The 20,847-nt window shown below is 38.3% G+C and overlaps 2 protein-coding genes across 2 annotated transcripts; both read right to left on the bottom strand.

Annotated features, from left to right (window-relative positions):
* Positions 1-9,119: 9,119 nt before the first annotated feature.
* LOC113120000 (proteasome subunit beta type-5) lies at positions 9,120-17,621 on the bottom strand. Its single transcript, XM_026289799.1, has 3 exons — positions 17,361-17,621; positions 15,053-15,359; positions 9,120-9,941 (listed from the first exon to the last, which is right to left on the bottom strand). The coding sequence occupies exons 1-3, from the start codon at positions 17,574-17,576 to the stop codon at positions 9,655-9,657; spliced, it is 810 nt and encodes a 269-aa protein (XP_026145584.1). The 5' UTR covers positions 17,577-17,621; the 3' UTR covers positions 9,120-9,654.
* A 778-nt stretch (positions 17,622-18,399) lies between these two features.
* On the bottom strand, positions 18,400-19,658 carry psmb11a (proteasome 20S subunit beta 11a). Its single transcript, XM_026275310.1, has one exon. It carries the CDS (start codon positions 19,630-19,632, stop codon positions 18,469-18,471), a length of 1,164 nt encoding a protein of 387 aa, XP_026131095.1. The 5' UTR covers positions 19,633-19,658; the 3' UTR covers positions 18,400-18,468.
* Positions 19,659-20,847: the final 1,189 nt, after the last annotated feature.

Below are 20,847 nucleotides of genomic sequence, written 5' to 3'. Positions count from 1 at the left end.
AATAGAAAAGTCATTATATTTTGTTAATATAATATATTTTATTAAGTTAGAAAAGCGTTTGGAGCATTTTGTGTTTGTTAAATATAAGTTTTAGGTTTTTTTAAGTAATGACCAAGCTGCCAGCGGCAGACAGTGAGCCTATATGTTTGATGAATTTAGCCTTCTCAAATCATCACGACTTGCCTAAAATAAAATCTATAGATATAAAACAGTTGAAGCTTATGACAGTGTTTGTTAGACCCAGATAAATGTAAGCTATCCAATCATTTGTGAGATGCTTCAGGACAGGGAGACGGCAGCATGATCACTTGCAATTTTTTCCTTGGATATGCCATCATTTTTGCTTATAAAAGGTAAAAGTAATACATTATTCGTAACTGTACACACAATATCAACAAAACAGTTGCTCGTTCTGCCGTGTTGTCTTTAATAGGAGTACAAAAATTAACCGAAACTCAGTGAAAACATATACATATATACACATACATAAATAAATATAGCTTTAAATAACTACTTAACAAAATAAAAAACAAAAACTTTCATTATAATTATAACCCATAAAGATGTACTTATCTCTAAAAACGTTTCTGAGGAGATGACGAGTCGGGATTGCAACTGTCATAATCCCAGTTCGGTCTCCACCTGCTGGATCTTTCTTTTCCTTTGCGCTCACTTATCTCTACTCTCATCATCTTCAGCTGTTCCTCGTTCTCTTCCGCTCACCTGCTCTCTATCTCCTATCATTAGGCTCTCGATTTCTAGCTCTGTCTCTTTCCATTCCCTGTTAGATTATTACTAACCACTTTGGATGTTTCTGACGTTTTTGTGCTTTTTCTACAGACCATTAGTCTAGTCTAGTCGTTGGGAGAGTTTTGTATGGACTGTTTGTTGCCTGTCTTGTTCTCCCCAGTTATCTGCCGTGAGGAGTAACTGTCACACCCAGGGGCGGCTATGCTTTGACTAAGCCACACCCCTTTTCAACTTCCACCTCGAGGAGGTCCCCAAAGCCAACCCAATGGCCAAACACGAGAACAAGTGATAAAACAATCTTTATTTAAATATTTAAAAATAGCTTGGGGAATAGGGAAAGGGCAATTAAAACTAAACTCTGACTCGGCCCTCCAGATGGGCTATGGCCGGGAAAAGGTCAGGGAGCAAGGGGGCCACGGGGATCCGGGGCGTGGGACTCGGGGCCCGGCCAGAGTCTTAGGTATCCGTAGCGCCCTCCTTCTTCCTCCTCTTCGCTGAATACAACTCACGGTAAGTACTGGTTCACACAGTTCGTTCTCGGGGTGCTCACTCTCTTTCCCTTCCTCCACAGGCAACGGCTGGGACGCAAAGGCACAGTTAATTCGGCTTGGTATTGCTCTCACCTCTTCGCTGATTGCAGCTCACAGTAAGTACTGGTTCACACAGTTCGTTCCTTGGGTGCTCACTCGCGTTCTCTTTCTCCACAGGCAGCGGCGTAAGTACAGGTTTCCTCGGTCTCTCCTCGTCTTACCCACTCTCTCTCCTTTTCTCTCCACAGGTATCGACTTGGACACAAAACACAGTTACTCTGCTTTGGATGGCTTTCACCTCTGGGCTGGACACAACGTACTGTAAGTACAGGGTTCGCTCTATTCCTCCTCGTGTTATTCACTCTCTCTCCTTTTCTCTCCACAGGTATCAACTTGGGCACAATAGCACAGTTAGTTTGCTTTGAATAGCTCCCACCTCTGGGCTGAACACAGCGTACCATGCTATCTCCGGAGATCTGAAGCACGCTCACAACATATACTGTACTGAACTAGGCTAGAACCAGCAGTCTCCTTGTCCTCCCGCGACGGAGTGCGTGAAGACGGGGGTTTATCTGACAGGACACACGGCAATACACAGCAACCCACAGCAATATACAGCACCACGTCAAAATTTTAGGTTTTCACAGCACGAAGACTCACCCACCACACCCAGTGTACGAAAAGGACACCCGTCTTCCTTCACTTCGCTTGGTTCGGATCTGGCGATGGAATATGCGGCCTAGCTAGTGATGTCGTCGTTGTGACTACTTCAATAAGTATTCCTTCGGCTCTCCCACCACGCTATATTAGGGGTAGGGCCACCCTCCTCCTCCTGGGGAGATCTACACAACGCCAGGTCAATATACAGGGCACTTTCGGCTTGCTCTTAGTACTCACATCAATGCCGCTTCCAATCCCCTTTTTTCACGCCGTCTCAATTCGCCGTATAATCCGTTCACTTCTCAACCTTTAAGGTTTGCAATGTCTTCACAATCATATAATTCCAGCCTGAGGGGGAGAGAGAGTTAGACAGCCACCAGCAGCGCACCAAGACGGGCACGACACAGTGCTTCACACACACCAGAAAGAGCTCCCAGACTGTGAAATAACTTGGCCTTAAGTACTGCCTTGTCCAGCGTATCCTCCAATCACCAACCGCTGTCCCTAACTAGGCACAGGTGCATCAAATTCCCTGATTTTCCCTCTTACGGCGCTACCGGACGTTCCGGTGTTCTGTTTTTCCGGTCCGGGCGGAACCAAACTTCCCGAATTTTGGTTCCGCCCCTAAAGATCGTCACCTTGTGACATAACGAGGGGTCCGCTGGCTCACCTGTACCCTCGCTGATCACAGGTTTCCTAGACCAGCCACTTTAGGCTCCATTGTTTTGACCAGGAATTATCCCTGTACTCTGCCTTTGTTTTTTGGCCGTTGCGGCTTTGCCTTATTTCTACTAAAAGAGCATTAACTTGCCATTCGCCTCCTGGGTTCTCTCTCTCTCTGTTCCGTGACAGCAACTTCATTCTTGTGATACAGATTCAGAAAACACTAGTTTATTAGTAAATTAAAATATCTTCTTCTTAAGCCTATTATTTGAACGCAGAACTGTTCAGCAGTGCTGCTGCGGGACACAAAACACCGTCGAGCCACTCTTTACAGCCGTGGCATCAAGGTTTCCTGTTGTTTCCAATAGGGCAGCAAGTTTTTTTTTTCATCGTTAATTGACGAATGTCTAAAATATAAAAGTAAGAAGAAGTCTAAACAGACTGGAGGCCCAGCCCACATCTGAACAATCGAAGCCCGGCTCGAGGGGTTCCCCTTAAATGGCTCGTTGCACCGGTGCGACCTCAGAATTTTTTTTAGTCGCACCATTGAGAAATTGTATGAGGCTTTGAATAAAGTATATTCTCCTGATTAAAAGAGCCCAAAACTATCTGTCATTTATATCTAAAGATTTTCCTCATAAATTTATAACGCACATAAAACTGCACAGAGAGCATGTAGTTTAGCCAAAAATCTATGTTAGCTGTCATGTAGGCTTTCCACTGATAACTTCATGAAAAAAGCATAGGCTATATCATAAAAAAGACAAGTCACTATTTGCAGATTAAACACAGTCGAAACTCACCATAAAACATCATTTAGATCTAAATATATATTTCATAAAGATATAACACATAGAAAAAAACTTAGGTAATATATCTTAGAAAAAAAAAAGAAAAAAAATCAGAGGTTTCAGTCCCGTGCCTCTTAACTTCACCAAACATGCATAGATCCTATGATCAGATCGAAAGATTTCGTTCATAGAGCTGTGACACATGAAAGCAGACTGGCGCACTGAGGCTGCAAAGAAAAACAGCTCGATACTTCACGTTTCGTTTTCATTCATAGCTTCAAGAATCATGCATAGATCATTATTTTCAGAAAATTATCCCAATTGAAATGAGCCCAGAGATACTGTAATCCATGGATGAGATCCAAATATATTGCTATAACACATAAAACCCAACAGGCACAGCACAACAAATAACTTTAGTTTCCCTTTGCACTTTTATTAATAACTTCATGAAACATTAGATCATGCAAAATCATATGTCATTTTTTACAAAATTCTACAGATTAAAAGGAGCTCAAATTCATCATAATTTGTTCACTTGATCTAAATATATTACTTACGATATTATCACACACATGAAATCATTCAACTGAGAAAATAACATAGGTTACGTTTCCATTCATAACTTCATGAAACATGCATAGCTCGTGGAAAGTGTTAAATTCTCTCGATTAAAATGAGCCCAATTATACAATAATCTGTCATTCAGATTTGAAGATATTCGTAATCGAATTATAACAAAACAAAACAAAAACTTTTTTTTTAAAAGGTTTTACCTTTATAACTTCATGAAACATGCTCTGATTGTGAAAAATGGCATATCATTATTTACAGCCGATTCTCCAGATTGAGATGAGTCCAAAATCAAAACAATCCATTATGATCTTTCATATGTAAATAATATCTAAACCCATGAATCAGTTGGAGAGCTCTATTAAACATTTTCACAGAACGTAGTGTTACAACCCCTTGGATCAAGGAGTAGCAACATGAATAGAGAGTCCATACAACATAATCAAATTTGCACAAATATGTGTTTTAATCAGAAAACAGCCATAACCACATTGAGGTAAAACATAAAAAAAATATAAAGATACAAAAACACAACATCAAGCCTTGGACTGGAGCGCGTGAGAAAGTCCGCCTGACCACCAAACAGCAAGACCAGCAAAGACCGAGCACCAATCTCCTTCCCTCCAAAGGGTAAGAAAGCCAGCATCTTATAAGCAGCATTGTTAATCACAATCAATTTTCCACACCTGCATCACAGCACTTAACCTAAAGACACAAAAAGTGTTACCCCATGACACCTGCTGGGCAAAATAAAATACTACAGCCCCTTGGATCGTCACAGTAGATTCAGACTATAACTTTTGACTCTCCTTGCTATATTCGTGGAGTTATGAGTTGGTATTTTTGTGTATGGCACTCAGAAAGCAACAGTATTTAAATAGTATATTTTGACGAGTCAAGAGCTAAACAAAAAGTCCTGTTTCATTGCAAAATACTGTAACTTTTATAAACATTATACTATCACCACAAAATGTTAATTAATATTTATTAAAAAATAAATATTTCATAAAACTGCAATTAAATTATATTATTTCTATAGTCTATACAAAAAAAGACAAAATAATAAGGCTGAATAAGCTGATCTATAGCATGTTAAATGATGGTTGCCTGTCTGTGAATGGTACACCCCTCTAAGCTCACAGAAGTGGTTTGACCCAAGTCCTCAGCAGCCAATGACATTGACCCGTTCAAACTGATTTTTAACGCGTACTTCACGTGTACTTCACGTGTATTTAACACGTGAAATACACGTTAAATACACGTTGAATACGCGCTGATTTTTAACACGTAAACAACACGTATTTAACGCGTTAAATACGTGTTGTTTACGCGTGAAATACACGTTAAATACGCGCTGATTTTTAACACGTAAACAACACGTATTTAACGCGTTAAATACGTGTTGTTTACGTGTGAAATACACGTATTTAACGTGTTGTTGACGCGTTAAAATTCACGTGAATTTGACCCTTTTGGCCTTCCATAGATGAAAAACGGTACCTCTCACCACGAGGCGAGGGGAAGAGATGCGCGAGTGGCGGCAAACGCAATTACACGAGGCACGAGCTCAAGGACTGAAGCACGCTGATTACACAAAGCCTCGAGAGTCTTTAGTTGGACACTACATCGCACGGAGAGCTATTTCCTGCCAAATTGACCTCTCATTTGTTTTCGACCCAGCTGTGGACAGCCTGTGGAAGAAGGTAAAATACGTTTTATTTTCGTACATTCAATCACAAGTTCAACCACAGACTTACAAAACGCCTCACCGTTTTTTTCTCTTTGATCTGTGCTTACATCTTCCAGAATGACATTCCCCTTGAAGAGAAACCCACAACACATTTTGAGACATGAAATAAAACCAAATAATAGATCAAGAAAGCCTAAAACAAATTCACAAAGTGAAAATACTGTATTAGTAGAAGGGAGATGTTTTGCTGGTCTCCCAGATGAATCTGCTGTAAAATGCTACATCCCTCCCTAACATGAGCAGCCTGATCAGGCTTGGAGATCATACAACAGCAAACCATCTTAAGCTGGTCTAAGATGCTTTTTTCATCAGGGCACATTCTGTGAAATTCAATTCAGATGTAAAAATTAAAGCAAGAGAGATGTATCATGTATATACTGTGGCCACCTGACAGATGGTGGCACGTGGGTGCATTGGGGTTATTTTTTGACACTCTTAAAATCATCTCACTGGCACCTAACAAACTAACCAGCTGGTCTCTCACACAATCATATTCTTCAGTTTGGCTTCGGTTAAGATACAGCTTGACTATCCAAATCACTGCAGACTTACATGGATTGTATCACAATGCTCCTTGTTGAATCACAGGACAAATAGTGTGAAGATGATCCATAAATATCACCGGCACGCACGCTGCTATTGAAATTCAAGTAGCTCTTGCTACATTTTTAAACCTTGAAGTGGAGGTTCATACAAATTACTCGCGAGAGAGACAAATGGTAACTGGGTCATCAAGTCTAACCAGTGCTTCTCCCATTGCAATGCACCCAACAACAATATTTTGCCATAACTTGAGAATTGCACTTTCTAAAATCAAACCATTAATGCATAATTAAAGATAGTTGATGAGTATTCATAATGCTTTCAAGATTGACCTGCCCGACATTTCATTTCATTTTGATGCTGCAGATGTTCTGCAACTACATGACTACAAAAACATGATTAGCAAATGTGATTTGTAATCATGTTGTAAGCAACTCTCTCATCTCTTCATTTTCTCCAAGCTAAGTAATGGAGAAGAACTCCCCATTTACATTTATTGGAATCCCATTTGCTTTCCATCTGCTAACTAGCCACCTGTGAAACTAGTTTTTAACAATCACTGGGGCTCAGGGCCATCACATCGTCCCATAGCCTTTATTAGTGTTTATTTTCAGCTATAAAACTACTGGGGGGTGGGGGGGCATGGGGGCTATAGTGAACCCTTGTGTTGTAAAACAATGTGATAGAGGACCTTTGGTGTTGGGAAACTAGGTGTGCTGAAATTAAAATCTGAAATAAATTTACCCTCTAATTAAAAAAAGTCATCTAAGGACTAAGTCCATAGACCCGAAAGTCAGAGGACAATTGGAGAACAGCAGAAAATACAATCACTTTTTTCCCTGTCAGCTTGAGGTGTTAGAGATTGTGCAAGCACTAATAGCCCACAAGACAAGATTGATGCAGACAAAGACACAATGCACTATTTGAATCTCTAAAATACTATTACAAGGCAGTGATGGCAAGAGGAAGGAAAAAGTAAGATACTTAATTCAGGGCCTCAGGCAAAAGTGAAAAGGAAAATATTCAGAGCTCCTGTGCTGATGGAGACAACTGGACAAGATGGTCAAAAACAAATCCCATTACAAATGTTTGAAATTTATTTTTTTAAACCCATCTGAGCTGACATTCAAAATGTTGAAAATAGAAATAAAAACAAAATAACAGAGAAATGTAATTGGACACAAATGTATGAATGGCACTGCATTTGATACAATCTGTACATTTAAAAATTAAATCATTTGTTCATAATTTATATGTGCTGTTTCAAAATGTGGCATTATTAAGATTTTCAAGGTGGGTTTTTTTCTTTTCTTTTTTTAAGAGAAGTCTCTTATGCTCATGCATTCATTTTCAAAAATACAAAAACAAAAAGTGATATTGTGAAATATTACGGCAATTTAAATAATGCTTTTCTATTTTAATGCACTTTATTTCAGTGTGAAAAGCTTAATTTTCATCAGCCCATCCTCCAGTCCTCAGTGTCACATGTAACTTCAGAAATCTTTCTAATATGCTGATTTTATTATCAATGCTGGAAACAGTAGTGCTGCTTAATATTTTTTGGAAGCTGTAATACTTTTTTTAGGATTCTTTGATGAATAAAAACTTAAAAAGAACAGTAATTTTTGTTTTAAATCTTTTCTAATGATGTAAGTCTTTACTCTCGCTTTTTTACCATTTACACTTGCTAAATAAAAGCATTTTTTTCTTGAACGGCAGTATATTGTCAAATCAAGTTTCAAACAAATGCAACCTCAATCGGAATAATAAACTTTTAAAAAATATATATATTTTTTAAACATTACCAATCTTACTGATCCCAAACTTTTGGATGGCAGTGTATACAGGTGCTGGTCATATAATTAGAATATAATCAAAAAGTTGATTTCACGAATTCCATTCAAAAAGTTAAACTTTTTAGATTATACTGAATTCAGGATTTTCCTTAGTTGTCAGTTATAATCATCAAAATTAAAAGAAATAAACATTTGAAATATATCAGTCTGTGTGTAATGAATGAATATAATATTCAAGTTTCACTTTTTGAATGGAATTAGTGAAATAAATCAACTATTTGATGATATTCTAATTATATGACCAGGACCTGTATATATTCCCATTTTAAAGCAATTATGTTAATTTGAGTTTCTTTCACAGAAAATATTGATAAATTCCAAGACATGACATTATTGAGGCGCTAACATTATGGTGGTATTTCAAGCTTCAACTGCTCCCAAAGTAGGAAAATCTCTTAAGGAATTTACATACGGGTCAGGGGGCATGATTAATTGCGTTAATTTTTGCCAACACATTTTTGTATATAATTAATCACAATTTAATTGACAGCCCTAAATTTATAAAATATCAAACCAAGTGACATTTAATGATAAATAGCACAAACAGTCTCCGTTTTCCCAAAGAGGAGTATTCTAAATTATAATACAACAAATAAACTGTTGAAATTTAAGAGTTGTACTTAGATGAGTGTTCCTCAACTCAGCACAATATTTCATGTAACGTGTATGAACTATATGGTCTAATATTTTGCCTCTGGTATTTTTGCTGTAATTTTAACATTAAATTATTCTATCAATCAAATGTAAAAAAAAAAATATACCGTACCAAAAAATCTTAGAGAATCTTAAAGAATCTTAGTTCTGAGAAAATTTGCTAGCACTGTGCAGATGCAGCCGATTTTATATTTTGTTATCTAATGCAATGGCATTTATACATCAAGTGTGACTTAAGATTAAAAATTCATTTTGGGGCACTGCACAAACTTGTAAACACCTGTCAAAACACTTGCCAACCGATACATCAGGATCAAGAAAGAAAAAAAAAAAATAACAACAACAACACTTAAATAGCAAAAATCCAAGGTTTATTGAGAACAGGTTTAGTAACTGTGGTAACAGCAGATACATGTGAGATGAGAAGAACAGAAGTCCACACCCACTCAATGAGAGCTGGCCAACTGGAGTTTTGGCTTGTAGTGGTGTCCATAGGGATACAGCGCCCCCTTATTTTATTATCACAAACAACAAATGAAACTGTAATGGCTGGGGTTGTAGTGCTACTGAAACTGGTTGAAAACTCGACAAATAATATACGTGAGAATAATAACGGAAACTGGTTTAACTTTGAGAGATGTGAGGAAGAGAGAAAGAGAGAGGGAGAGAGACAGCCTTGCTCGTGTTCTCATTTACAGAAGAGCCAACTCTTACAAAAGAGATGGCATTAACTTTCTTGGAAGCAGATTTGATTTCATTAAGTTAACTGAAGTGCCTTTCAGGTTGTATCACTAATCTGCAATTCATTCCTCATCTTTCCTTTTGAAACCTAGCTACCGCTGTGGCCTTTCCCCTCATCCCTTTTCTCCTCCCAACCCTTCCTTCTATGCTTTCTCGCTCTGGTATTTAAGGTGCAGCTGAAGCACGTCTTCCTGAGAGACCCTTTCCCAGCCATCACTGTGGACGCGGTAGAGGTTGACTTGGCCTCCGCTGTAGGCGTCACGGTAAGTAGCTTGGTAGATGGCGCGGCGACCCAGGTCACATGCTTCTTCTACAGTCAGGTCATAGCGAAGGCCGCTGTCGACGACACCGTAGGCGTACATGGATCCCGAACCAACTGCGAACAGGTCTCCACACACTCGGTTGCCCTCTGAGTCCACATAGTAGAGCCCTGCGATCAGAGGAAAGCAGAAGGAAGAAAGAGACCATCAGCAATGCTTTACGTCCTGCTGTGTTAAAAAGGCAGCCGCCTCCGTGGAAGATAAAAGCGTAAAAAAGAGAGAATTCAGTAGATCGATGTTATGTTATGAACACAAGGTTATAAATAATGATTGTTCTGAACAATACAAGATCAAATCCATCTTGGCGAGTACATTTGAGAAAAGGAATCATGGGAAAGGTTGGACTATTTTTTCTGACAGCCGGGTGTTTGGTAGATGGAGTTTGGTATTGGTGGTACCTAGGGGCTTCAGCAGGAAAGAGTTATAGAAAGAGAGCTTACATTTAGCTAATAATCAGTAAGATAACAAACTGCAGACCAGGCACGGGCAAACATAGCATCCACCCTGGGGCACCGCCTGAGGTGCTATGCTATTGATCGCTCCAAAAACAACAGAATTAATTATTGATCTAAACCTGAAGATCTGACCTCTCACCAAACATAATGGATGATGCAGATCACAATCGGTGAACTGGTCCAGCAGCAGATCACCCTAAGGTTTCAAGTGTTTGTGAGGCCGCGCAATGACGAATCTCACTCCTACAGTAATGGTGACTACGTTCCCATCTGTGTGCAAGCAGAATTAGCCTGCAGATGGACTGTTAACCGGACAGTTCACCCAAAAATTACTTGTCATCATTTACTCACTTTTTGGAACAAAAAAGGAATTTGGAATTTTTCGACTGTTTTGGTTCACACAATGAAAGTGGATGGAGTCCAAAACAACATTTGGACACCACTGACTATATGGACCAAAAACAAAACAAAAACTTTTCTTTTCTATTCTGCAGTGAAAACAAAATCTCAAAGTTCACACAGCTGTTTAAAAGATCCTTATAATCCACAACACGAGTCCATCAGTTAATGTCTTGAGAAGCGAAAAGCTGCATTTCATCATTAAGAAATTCTTCACTTCAAACCATTGCTTTCAACTAAAATATGAGTGGATTTTTGTGTGATAGGAAAACAGGGGATGAACTTGTTCACTGATGGAAGCATTATTATGAATTATGGTCTGGTATTTTAGCCAGAAGTGTTGGTCTAAGGGTAAGATGCTTTTTTCACCAGGACCTAACAAATTAATATTAGCACTTACCTAACATGATCTTTCATTTATTAAAAAAATAAAAAATGCTATGTGTACTGTGCTAGACTAACTGAGACTTGGCACAGTACTTGTATACCGTTGCTCTCTTGTTTGTCTGATTGCTTCTATTGTTCTCCTCATTTGTAAGTCGCTTTGGATAAAAGTGTCTGCTAAATGATTAAATGTAAATAATTTGTTTCCTACAAACACATTATTTAATGTTGTGGATTACTGTTTTTATCAGCTGTTTGGCACCCGTTAACTGCAGAGGATCCACTGGTGAGCAAGTGATGTAATGCTAAACTTTCTCCAAATCTGTTCTGACGAATGAACTCATCTACATCTTGGATAGCTTGGGGGTGAGTACATTTTCAGCAAATGTCACACCAAACCCCCTCAATGATGAAGAGCGCTCGTGTCTACAACTGCCACAATGATCTGGATCAACTAAACACTGGATTCTTATAAGTATGTAAAGCTCACTGCATAGACTCCTGATGGCTAAAGACATCATTCTTTGTTATTGTAGGAGCATCAACTTTACATTGTCACGCCCCTTAAACATGACGCGGAACAAAATAAACCGTGACTGGTTGCTTTACAGAAAGACAGCCTCTTGGGCGGTCCTTTGCCAATGAAAGCTGCTTGGGTCCAGACTTTCTGCCATCAGTCTAAAGGTCTTGGTTCGACAGACTATTTCGAACATAACTAGCACTGAAAACGAAATCTAAAATATTCCTCTGTACACTGGAAACTTTGAGTAAAGTTCAAGGACCCGAAGGGAGATTTTCAGGACAATCTTAGGAAGTGAGGCACAGAAGCCTTCAACAAGCGAAAAGTACGCATCGTTAGCTCGACCTGATAATCGTTACAGCACCCTGAATATATGAAGGGTAATATACCATTTTGTAGAGCCAAGTGTCAGAACTAAAAACAGGTTAAAAATGCAATAGGACGTCTCTTTCACCCACAAGGCACCAGTTCTCATTAAGAGCAGAGTGCGATGGTACTTCGGCAGACTGGAATGTTTTTTACCGTACAACACCTGGGATCGTTTTATCACACAAAGGCCGTCTCATGCCGTCTCATGTAAAGGTGAACAAAATGAGGCACTTGAATTTGCGAGCCATCGTAAAGCAGAGGCGTTGAAGCAGGGGTGATCTCTGGATGTTACGACAGCCTGGCTCCTTGCACTCCATCACAAAGGTGACAGGCAGTTAGATGTGCCAGACTAAAAAAGTGTGGCTGTCTGCATGAATGAAACGTAACTTCAAGACTAAAGGAGGGAACATACACAGGTGATGCTTTGCTGATTGTCACACGGCCATGGTTGGTTAAGAGTGCCACTTACGAGAGAGAGCAGCTGCCCAGAAAGCAAAGCAACTCTGTGTACAGACATCTAAGCATGCATGCACATCAGCACTCCGCGTCTACACAACATAAAAAGCTGCCTGGTGAGGGAGCTTCATACATCTTTAGCAATAGCAGTCCTGCTGATGTTTGCAGTTCCTGGCAGGAAAGAGGTTGTCTATATTTTCGAAGTAGCTATCGGATTACAAATTATAATAGATGCAAAATGAATTTGTATTGTAGAAATAAACAGATCATAACGGTTGTTTAAAAGGAACCAGATCACTAATGAAACAATTGAATTACTTAAGACCAGTGGGTCACATTGGGCTTGTAAACACCTGTGTTTCAACATGCATCTCATGTAACCGTCACAGAGAGGCATAAACTCAAGGATGCTATCACGTTTCCTTAATCCTTCCTTATTCTAGCATTCCAAATGATAACTTGAAAACTTTGTATTGCAAGCACTCCATGTTTTTCCCATGTATTTGTAAGTCACTTTGGATAAAAGCATCTGCTAAATTAATAAATGTAAATGTAAATATTACCACTTCATATCATGCAATCGTGTTATTTTAGCATATTTACATTTTCATATTAATTTTTTTTTAATTACATAAATTTGGCTTGACCATCAATGAGAGAATGCATCAGTAGAACAGCCCTAACACCACACAGACTAAAACTCGTGGGAATCAACGGTAGTCTCAACAGAAGTAAGACCAAATAGACAGTTTATCACAGGAATAAGGGTGACATTGTTAACAGAGTAAAAGTGGTCTGTTTAATAAAGATTGATTTAATTATCACAACATTTACCTCTCGATTGAATCACGATGCATTGTAACAGCCAGTGCTGCTATTGAACTTCTAACAGCAATCAAAATTGACTGGAAGATTTACCACATACTTTTGTTTGCCTGCTAGGCAAAGGTTGTTTTTTTTGGTGGGGGGACAATGCTAGCCTGTGTCACCGCATAAACCCAATTTGATCGAGCTGACGGATTTTGCATGCAACCCAATTGCCCTGGCTGAGAGCCGCGTCCATCATGGTATTGCTCCCTCCTGGCCTACAGTCACTGGCATATTGATTTCCCATTACTGTGTCACTGTGCAGGGCCTCTTTAAACACATCGCCCGTGATGTAGAGCCGTTACAGCACCCAAGTGTCTGCTATTGAGGAATGCATCACTATCAGGGAGCGCTATGTTGCCATCTGGTGGTCCTGTCTAAAACAACTCCCTGGTCTGCAAACTCATGCTGATGAACGCATTCTGTGGCAGTAAATTATATATTTTTATAGTTTTGCACACCTCATGTTAGGAAGAAATAAAATTAACTGAAAATGGGCAAAGCTCACCATTAAGCCAATTAGATTAAAAGCCTCTTATAGATCTAAATGCAATGTCCAATTAAGAAAAATGGACATCAATCATGGTCTAGAAAAGCAAAGGTCCATTAATGTGCAAGTTTGTGATTCATCTAAAAAAAACAATCTTTGTGCTGCACATTAAAACTGCTGGAGAGTGGAGACTGGCAGGAAGCTATAGTGATAGAGCTATTTTTACAAAGCTATTTCAGCAGAGAGGCAGGGTCAAATCAGCAGAGAAAAATAATCACATAATTTGCCCCCATGCCAACTGCAGCAATCAGTCAAAACATAAATGGCAAAAAAGAAAAGCGAGGTCCCTTGACGGTCTTTTACATCACAAAGCTATTGCAGATGCAGACAGATTACAGCTGAAATGTTTCTGATCAATGCTTTTGATGGAAGCAAAAAGGAAATTAAAGCCGAAAAACACCTTTAATTAAAAGCAAATATTATTGTAAATAACATCATGAAATATTTAATAACATAATTCTCAGTCCCATGGCTCACAGGTCAATTTTATAAGAGAATATTAAACGGGTAGAATGTATGAATAGCTCATAGCTGTGAAACATTTTACATAACATTTTAATATTTATGATCATGTTAACGATAATTTGTTATTTTATTTTCCTAGAAATCATAATTATATGATTAATACAAAAATCATTAATAATACCAAAGGATGATTACCAGCAGCTCCAAAAAAAAAAAAAAAAAAAATACATAAGCGGTTCTAAATAAATTATATTAAAATATAAATTACAATATACATTTCTATTATATTTTACTACAAATAATAACACATCTGTACATATTTTATAAGCATTATATATTTGTATTATAAGAAGCTTAGTACTTAAGCAATTATATTAATTATATACAATTTACATAAAACATGATGGTAAAATAAATGTGGCCAAATGCAGCAAGGCCAAAAAAGTTTTAATCCACTTAAAGGGATAAAAGAAACATGTACGAGTTTCTTTTTTTTTTTCTTTTTTTTTTTTTTTTTTAAGAAGAAAAAGAATGTTAATAAACAGCCGACGGCTGACTGACATATTATGGAGAAGAAGAAAAAATGGAAGTCATTGACTACAATCAATAGTTTGGTTACCAATATTTATCAAAACATCTTCTTTAGTGTTTAGCAGAATTAAGAAAGTCAATCAGGTTTGGAACAACTGAGTAAATCATGAGAAAATTTGTATTTTTGGATGAACTGTCAGCTTAACACAAACACAAGATATGTACCTGGTCCTCTTTTGTCCCAGCCGCAGACCATCGTGCCCATGCTGAGGCCCATGCCTTTGTACTGATACACCATGTTAGCCAGTAGCTTGGAGGCAGCTGCCACAGAAATGCGCTCTTTGTTGCGCAGCTCGTAGATGCGGCACTGCCTAGCCAGCAGACGCTCCCAGAAGCTGCAGTCCGCGGCTCCGCCGGCCATGGTGCCGAGCAGGTACGGGTTGATTTCAATCACCTTCTTCACTGTCTGTGAAGCGATGTAGGAGCCGGCTGTCGCTCTGGAATCCACAGCCACAATCACACCATGCTGAAACTGAGAGATGACACAAATAAGCAAAAACGTAATATTAATGGAGAAAAAGACAACCTTTTTTTGTATAATGTCTTTTAATCTTAAAATGAACTAAGTAGTCAAGGCTTGGTACAGTGTGGTACAATTAGCTAGTAGATTATGAAACTAATCCATCTGGATCTATAAAGCATCTTTGCTTGTTGAGAGTCATTCAAAAGATGCCATATACAGACATTTGTCTTAAAAATAAACAATGTAGGAATTCCCTCAAAAACCATAAAATAGAATTATACTGTCCTGTCTACTGTTTTTCACGTCACTATTATCTGGGACAATATTTTTTACTAAAAATATACATAGAATTAGAGCTGCACGATTAATCGTTAAAAGATCGCAAACTCGATTCAGACACCCTTTCGATCCGCTTGCACTGCCGCTGACACAGAGAGAGCAGTTACCATGTTTGGTTAAGAAACATCTTCACAAACGGTCTTTTCAACTACACAGTAATATTTCTGTATTACAGTCATTTATATTATCACAGAAATACTGGGATAAAGTTTATAGATCAGATATAAACATTAATGTCTGTATGGCAGCGATAGAGCAAAAATAGAGCAAATCCCCGTTTGAAAGTACCGCGCCTCAAATAACGTCCGTGTCGATTGCATTGTTTCACCACTAGGTGGCGACAAGTGTCTTCATTTATGTGTCAATGAATTAATTTTTCATTCTAGAGAATCTTTCAAAAACGCTGATTCATCCAGTAATGAAACGAGGGAAGTAGGTTTATGAGTGAGTGGTTGAATCAGTGATTTAAACAACTTTTTCATCATTCTAATATAAAAAACTGGGGTTTTAAATAAATTATATATACATAAGATATAAGATGTGTAATGTTTATTAAAGTCTCTTTTGCTCATCAAACCTGCATTTATTTGATCCAAAGTACAGCAAAAACAGTAAAGTTGTGAAATTTTTATAATTTAAAATAACTGCTTTCTACTTGAATGTATTTTAAATTTGTAAATTATTTCTGTGATGCAAAGTTGAATTTTCAGCATCATTACTCCAGTCTTCAGTTTCACATTATCTTCAGAAATTATTCTAATACTCTGATTTGCTGTTCAAAAAAAACATTTATTATTATTATTGTTGTTGTTGAAAAGGTTTCAGGTTTCTTTGATAGAAAGTTCAGAAGAACAAAATATTTTGTAATAAATGTCTTTGTCACACTTGTTCAATTAATTTCTATACTTTTGATAATGATAATAGTAATAATATTTTTTTAAAGAATCATAGGAGAATCGCGATCTCTATATGAGACCAAAGATATCGTGATTCTCAATTTATCCAGAATCGTGCAGCCCACTGATCTATAATATTAAAAAGTATTTTAAACGTGTAATTTCTCTCTCCATAAGATTCTGAGAAAACGAACAACTGGACACTAATAGGCCTCAATGAAAATCACATTTTGCTGTGTCATTATCTGCCATATACATCTCGCTTCACTTTTTAATTCTGGAGCAAAGCTGAACTCTGTATGAACTCATACTGTAATCAGCCCAAATTTAAACTTATGCAGAGTTTTGCAGAATTCGCAGCACTATAAACACGTTTTAATTATGTTTGACACACAAGTTTGCGGTTACTGTGACTGAAATGACTGGGGCGCTGCCATTGAGGAGTCATAGACAAAACCACTTCATTCAATCCATTCATCAGTGCATAATATCCCTATTCATACAATACAAACTTGTCAAAAGAACTAAGCGAGTAAACAAACCAGTTAAATGTGGAAACACTGGCGTACTTAGCAACTGTATGTTAACTAAGCTTTTGCTCTAACACAGTTGCTAGTCAGTTTTCCATTCAGCCTTATTTCTATTCATTATACACCGTACATAAACATTGAGATGGTTTTATAAAAGCCTCACGCTTCTGATTGAGTCAAAATACTAAGAGTAAACAGTTTTAAGCTGGAATAGATACTGTTAGCTGCTGGCTAATCGAACTCACTTTGAATGCTAAAGTGGTCGTGCCGTGGAGAAACTCGATTTTTCTCTCCGCTTCATCCGCTTCATCCAGCGGTTTCACGGCGAAGTTCAGACTTTCATCCAGTGCTGTTCCAAAGCCGAGGTCTTTCTGGTTAAGACCGCATCCGTGCGCAAAGGGCTGGTTAAAGCGATCTACAAAATCCGCAGACTCACTCCGCAGTACACTAGACAGCGCCATGTTTCAGATAATTGACCACCGGAAGCGGCGTTCTGCTTCTTGTATGTTAAGTTAGATGTTGAAGACGCGAAAAAGGGCACCGCATCGCCATCTAACGCATAGGATGAGTGATAGTACTAGCGGGACTCTACTTTTGACTAAATACCGGTATGCCTAAACTACTCACACAAATGACATACACTCTGTAATGTGTCATGGTGACGGTTTTTAACTTGGAAAAAAGGTAATAGAATGTCACCGCTTCATAAAGTATACTGTCAACAAATGCTGTCTTTAACAATTTGACATTTAATAATTTTAAATATATATATATTTATGTATTTATTTATTTGTAAAAATCTGAATGAGTTTGTTTGTTTGGCCGTCTTTTTTTATCAATTTGTTAATTCTTTTTATCTTTTTTTTCAAAACATTTCGATTCTATATTTTTTTAATCGGTTGTTTCATTGATTCATCAAAATATTGCTGAGTCACACATTAACTTACAAGGCAACATTTATTGCACATTTAGGCTACATTGTCAATTATTGTACATGGACTACATTTGTTGACTCATATTAAAACAAATAAAGTGGAATAAATACAAAATCAAATCGATTCTTGGTGCTTTGCTACAATATCAATTAAAATCCAATGTGTTTGTAGATACAGTTATTTATCTGAGAAAAGAAAATGTAGTGTATTGATAACTATTTAATTTTTTGGTTGAAATACAGACAGTTTATGAGAAACTTGTTTTATTTCCCTGTGCACTATGGATTATTTTTATCTGTGCTATCAAGTGAGCAGCCTGACATTGTTCTAAACAAGACTATTTGAAAAGACTATGCTATTCCTGTCCATCACATTCAATTTCCATTCATGTTTTTTTGTATTCCCACAGTTTGTGTCCCTATCCACAGTGTACTGAATAGGCTTCCCCTTCAACCAGCTCATCTCCCTCTCTTTTCTGTCTCTCTTTCTCCCTCTCTTTGATCTTCTTCTTCTCTCTCTCCCTCTCTCTGTAGTACTCCTCCTTCAGATCTTCTCTGTCTCTGCGTCGCCAGCCATGGGCAGTGATGTGGAAAAGGTCTACATTATTCCCAGAGTAGGCATCCCAGTGAGTGGCTCTGAAAACAGCCTCCCGGGCCAGTGCCACTGCCTCATCCACAGTCATTCCCCATCTCCAACCATCATCAAGCACAGCGTATGCATAGGGTGACCCTGAGCCCACTGATATTATCTCTCCTTTCAGTTGCAGGCCATCACTGCAAACATAGCACACCCTGGGACCAGAACGTCGTCCTAAAGTTGACAGAACGTTGTTTGTATTTTGATCCGACACAGTTGGATTCAGTGCTTGAGTGTCCTTCGAGATCTCGGCCTGCTCATTTATAGAGGCCATTTTCACACTACCTTGAGCAGATTCATCTGAAATTGTGGATGCATTGCTATCCTGTTCCACTGCTTCCTTAACATCTGTGATTTCCATGCAGGACTTTAGTGTTGCTTGCGTTTCTTCTCCATCCCATCCACATAGAGTAGCTGCAACACACACATTAGTGCCTTTGAATGGATGAAGCATCATGGAGAGCAGTTTTGCAGCCCCATTGACGCTTAGTCTCTTACGATGGCGAAGCTGGTAAAGCCTCATCTCACGGGTAAGAATCCGTTCCCACAGCATACAATCAGCACCGCTGCCTGAGGTGTTGACCACCAGGTGAGAGTGGATAGGCATAATCTTTTGACTTATCGGGCAGCAAATTAGACCCTTACAGCTGGCACGGGTGTCTGCAGCGGCTATCACACCATCCTGAAATATAAAACCCAAAGTTGTGGTACCATGGGATAGCTGGAAGGGTTGATGAGGTGACAGACTGGAGAAAGTCGAAGAGAAAAGATTTGGTGCTCTGTTTTTTCTTCTGAACTGCTGAGGGGGGGAAACAAAATGAAAAGCACTATCTCTGTCAAACTCGAACGGTGTCCTCCACATGTATCCCATCTCATTTGGTTGGTAAGTGCATGGGCTGATGTCATCAAAAGTCTCCAGGAAACCACAAACATCCTGAAGAGCCATTTTTCCATTTATAGTGAGATAATGGTTAGAAATTTGGTGCAGAGTTGAGCCTTGGAACCCATGGAAGTCGTACTTACAAAAAAGACTCCTCTAAGGCCAAGGATTTATATGAAGTGGAGAGTATTCACACCCACACACATAAATACACAGGTGATGTCTCAGCAAAAATCTTTGCTACACTTGGCTATACTTGATATGCTTCTGTGGTCACCGCTGAGGCACAACAGTGAAGCGACTCTTCAAACATAATCATGAAAATGCTGAGATAAGAGTCAGATGTTTTTCCACACACATACAGGGCTCAAATGCAAACATTTGCTGTAGTAAAATACTATATGGACTACAACACTAAATTCAAACTAAGTGAGTAATTGACCATGAAACTACTTAATGGTTTGATTAAATGTTTTTACAGTGCTTTTCTTTATGCAGGTGAGTATTGCCATTTCCCTAAATCTTTTTTCTTGATTACAATAATAAAGAATCTTGGTGATCTCATGGAGGAACATATTGTTTGTGGTTTTGATTCATAAATTATTTCCTCCAACCAGGAGCCATTAGGAAAACAAAGTGTAAAGAGGGCATAATAGACCCACTTTGCACAAATCTGAATACAGTAGAATAGGCTACACTCTGAGAATTGTGTTTTACTTCTATTTTATTGTAATTTTATAATTAACACAAACCATGCTTGAATGTCATGAAACTGAAAGCTTTTAATTCAGTATTGCAGAATCAGATTTATTAATAAAAGTATTTAATCTTTAAATCTAAGTGATAAGTGTTTTTTGGGGGGAGGGGGGGGGGCGTAAGAGATGTGAGCAACTCAATCTGTTTTGGATATCTATTCTACTTCAGGCAACAGTAAAGCCTTCAAATATAATTTGTAGGAAAAATCTTTTTGACACACATGTTTTATCTGGAAACAAGCAGAGCTCAGTTTAATTTAAAATAATTAGTTGCCGTGGATATACTCAGATTATAATGAATGAGGTGTTGTATTAAAACAAGCTGCTTATTACATAAACGAGTCAATCATTATTAATTAAACGTTCTTTCAAAATTATTGGAGCAAATTCGACTTAGTCAGCGAGCGCATAATCTCTTTGGTTATTCTCACATAGACTATAAAAAAACAGGTTTTTCTGCAGCATCACGTCTGCACCCGTGGTCTGTCTGATCTCGTTCTGAAGTCTCGCGAGAGTCGTACGAGAA

The sequence above is a fragment of the Carassius auratus genome, chromosome 2 (assembly GCF_003368295.1).
Source record: "Carassius auratus strain Wakin chromosome 2, ASM336829v1, whole genome shotgun sequence".
Classification (NCBI taxonomy): Eukaryota; Metazoa; Chordata; class Actinopteri; order Cypriniformes; family Cyprinidae; genus Carassius; species Carassius auratus.
Note: the sequence above shows the minus strand (reverse complement) of the source record. Positions and strands in the feature narration are given on the sequence as shown.

Excerpts from the sequence above, each read along its gene's own strand:
- LOC113120000 (XM_026289799.1), bottom strand. The coding sequence starts at position 17,576 with ATGGCGCTGTCTAGTGTACTGCGGAGTGAGTCTGCGGATTTTGTAGAT. Across the intron at positions 15,360-17,360 it reads CGACCACTTTAGCATTCAAA|TTTCAGCATGGTGTGATTGT; the intron begins GTGAGTTCGATT and ends GTCATCTCTCAG. Across the intron at positions 9,942-15,052 it reads CTGGGACAAAAGAGGACCAG|GGCTCTACTATGTGGACTCA; the intron begins GTACATATCTTG and ends CTCTGATCGCAG.
- psmb11a (XM_026275310.1), bottom strand. The coding sequence starts at position 19,632 with ATGGCTCTTCAGGATGTTTGTGGTTTCCTGGAGACTTTTGATGACATC.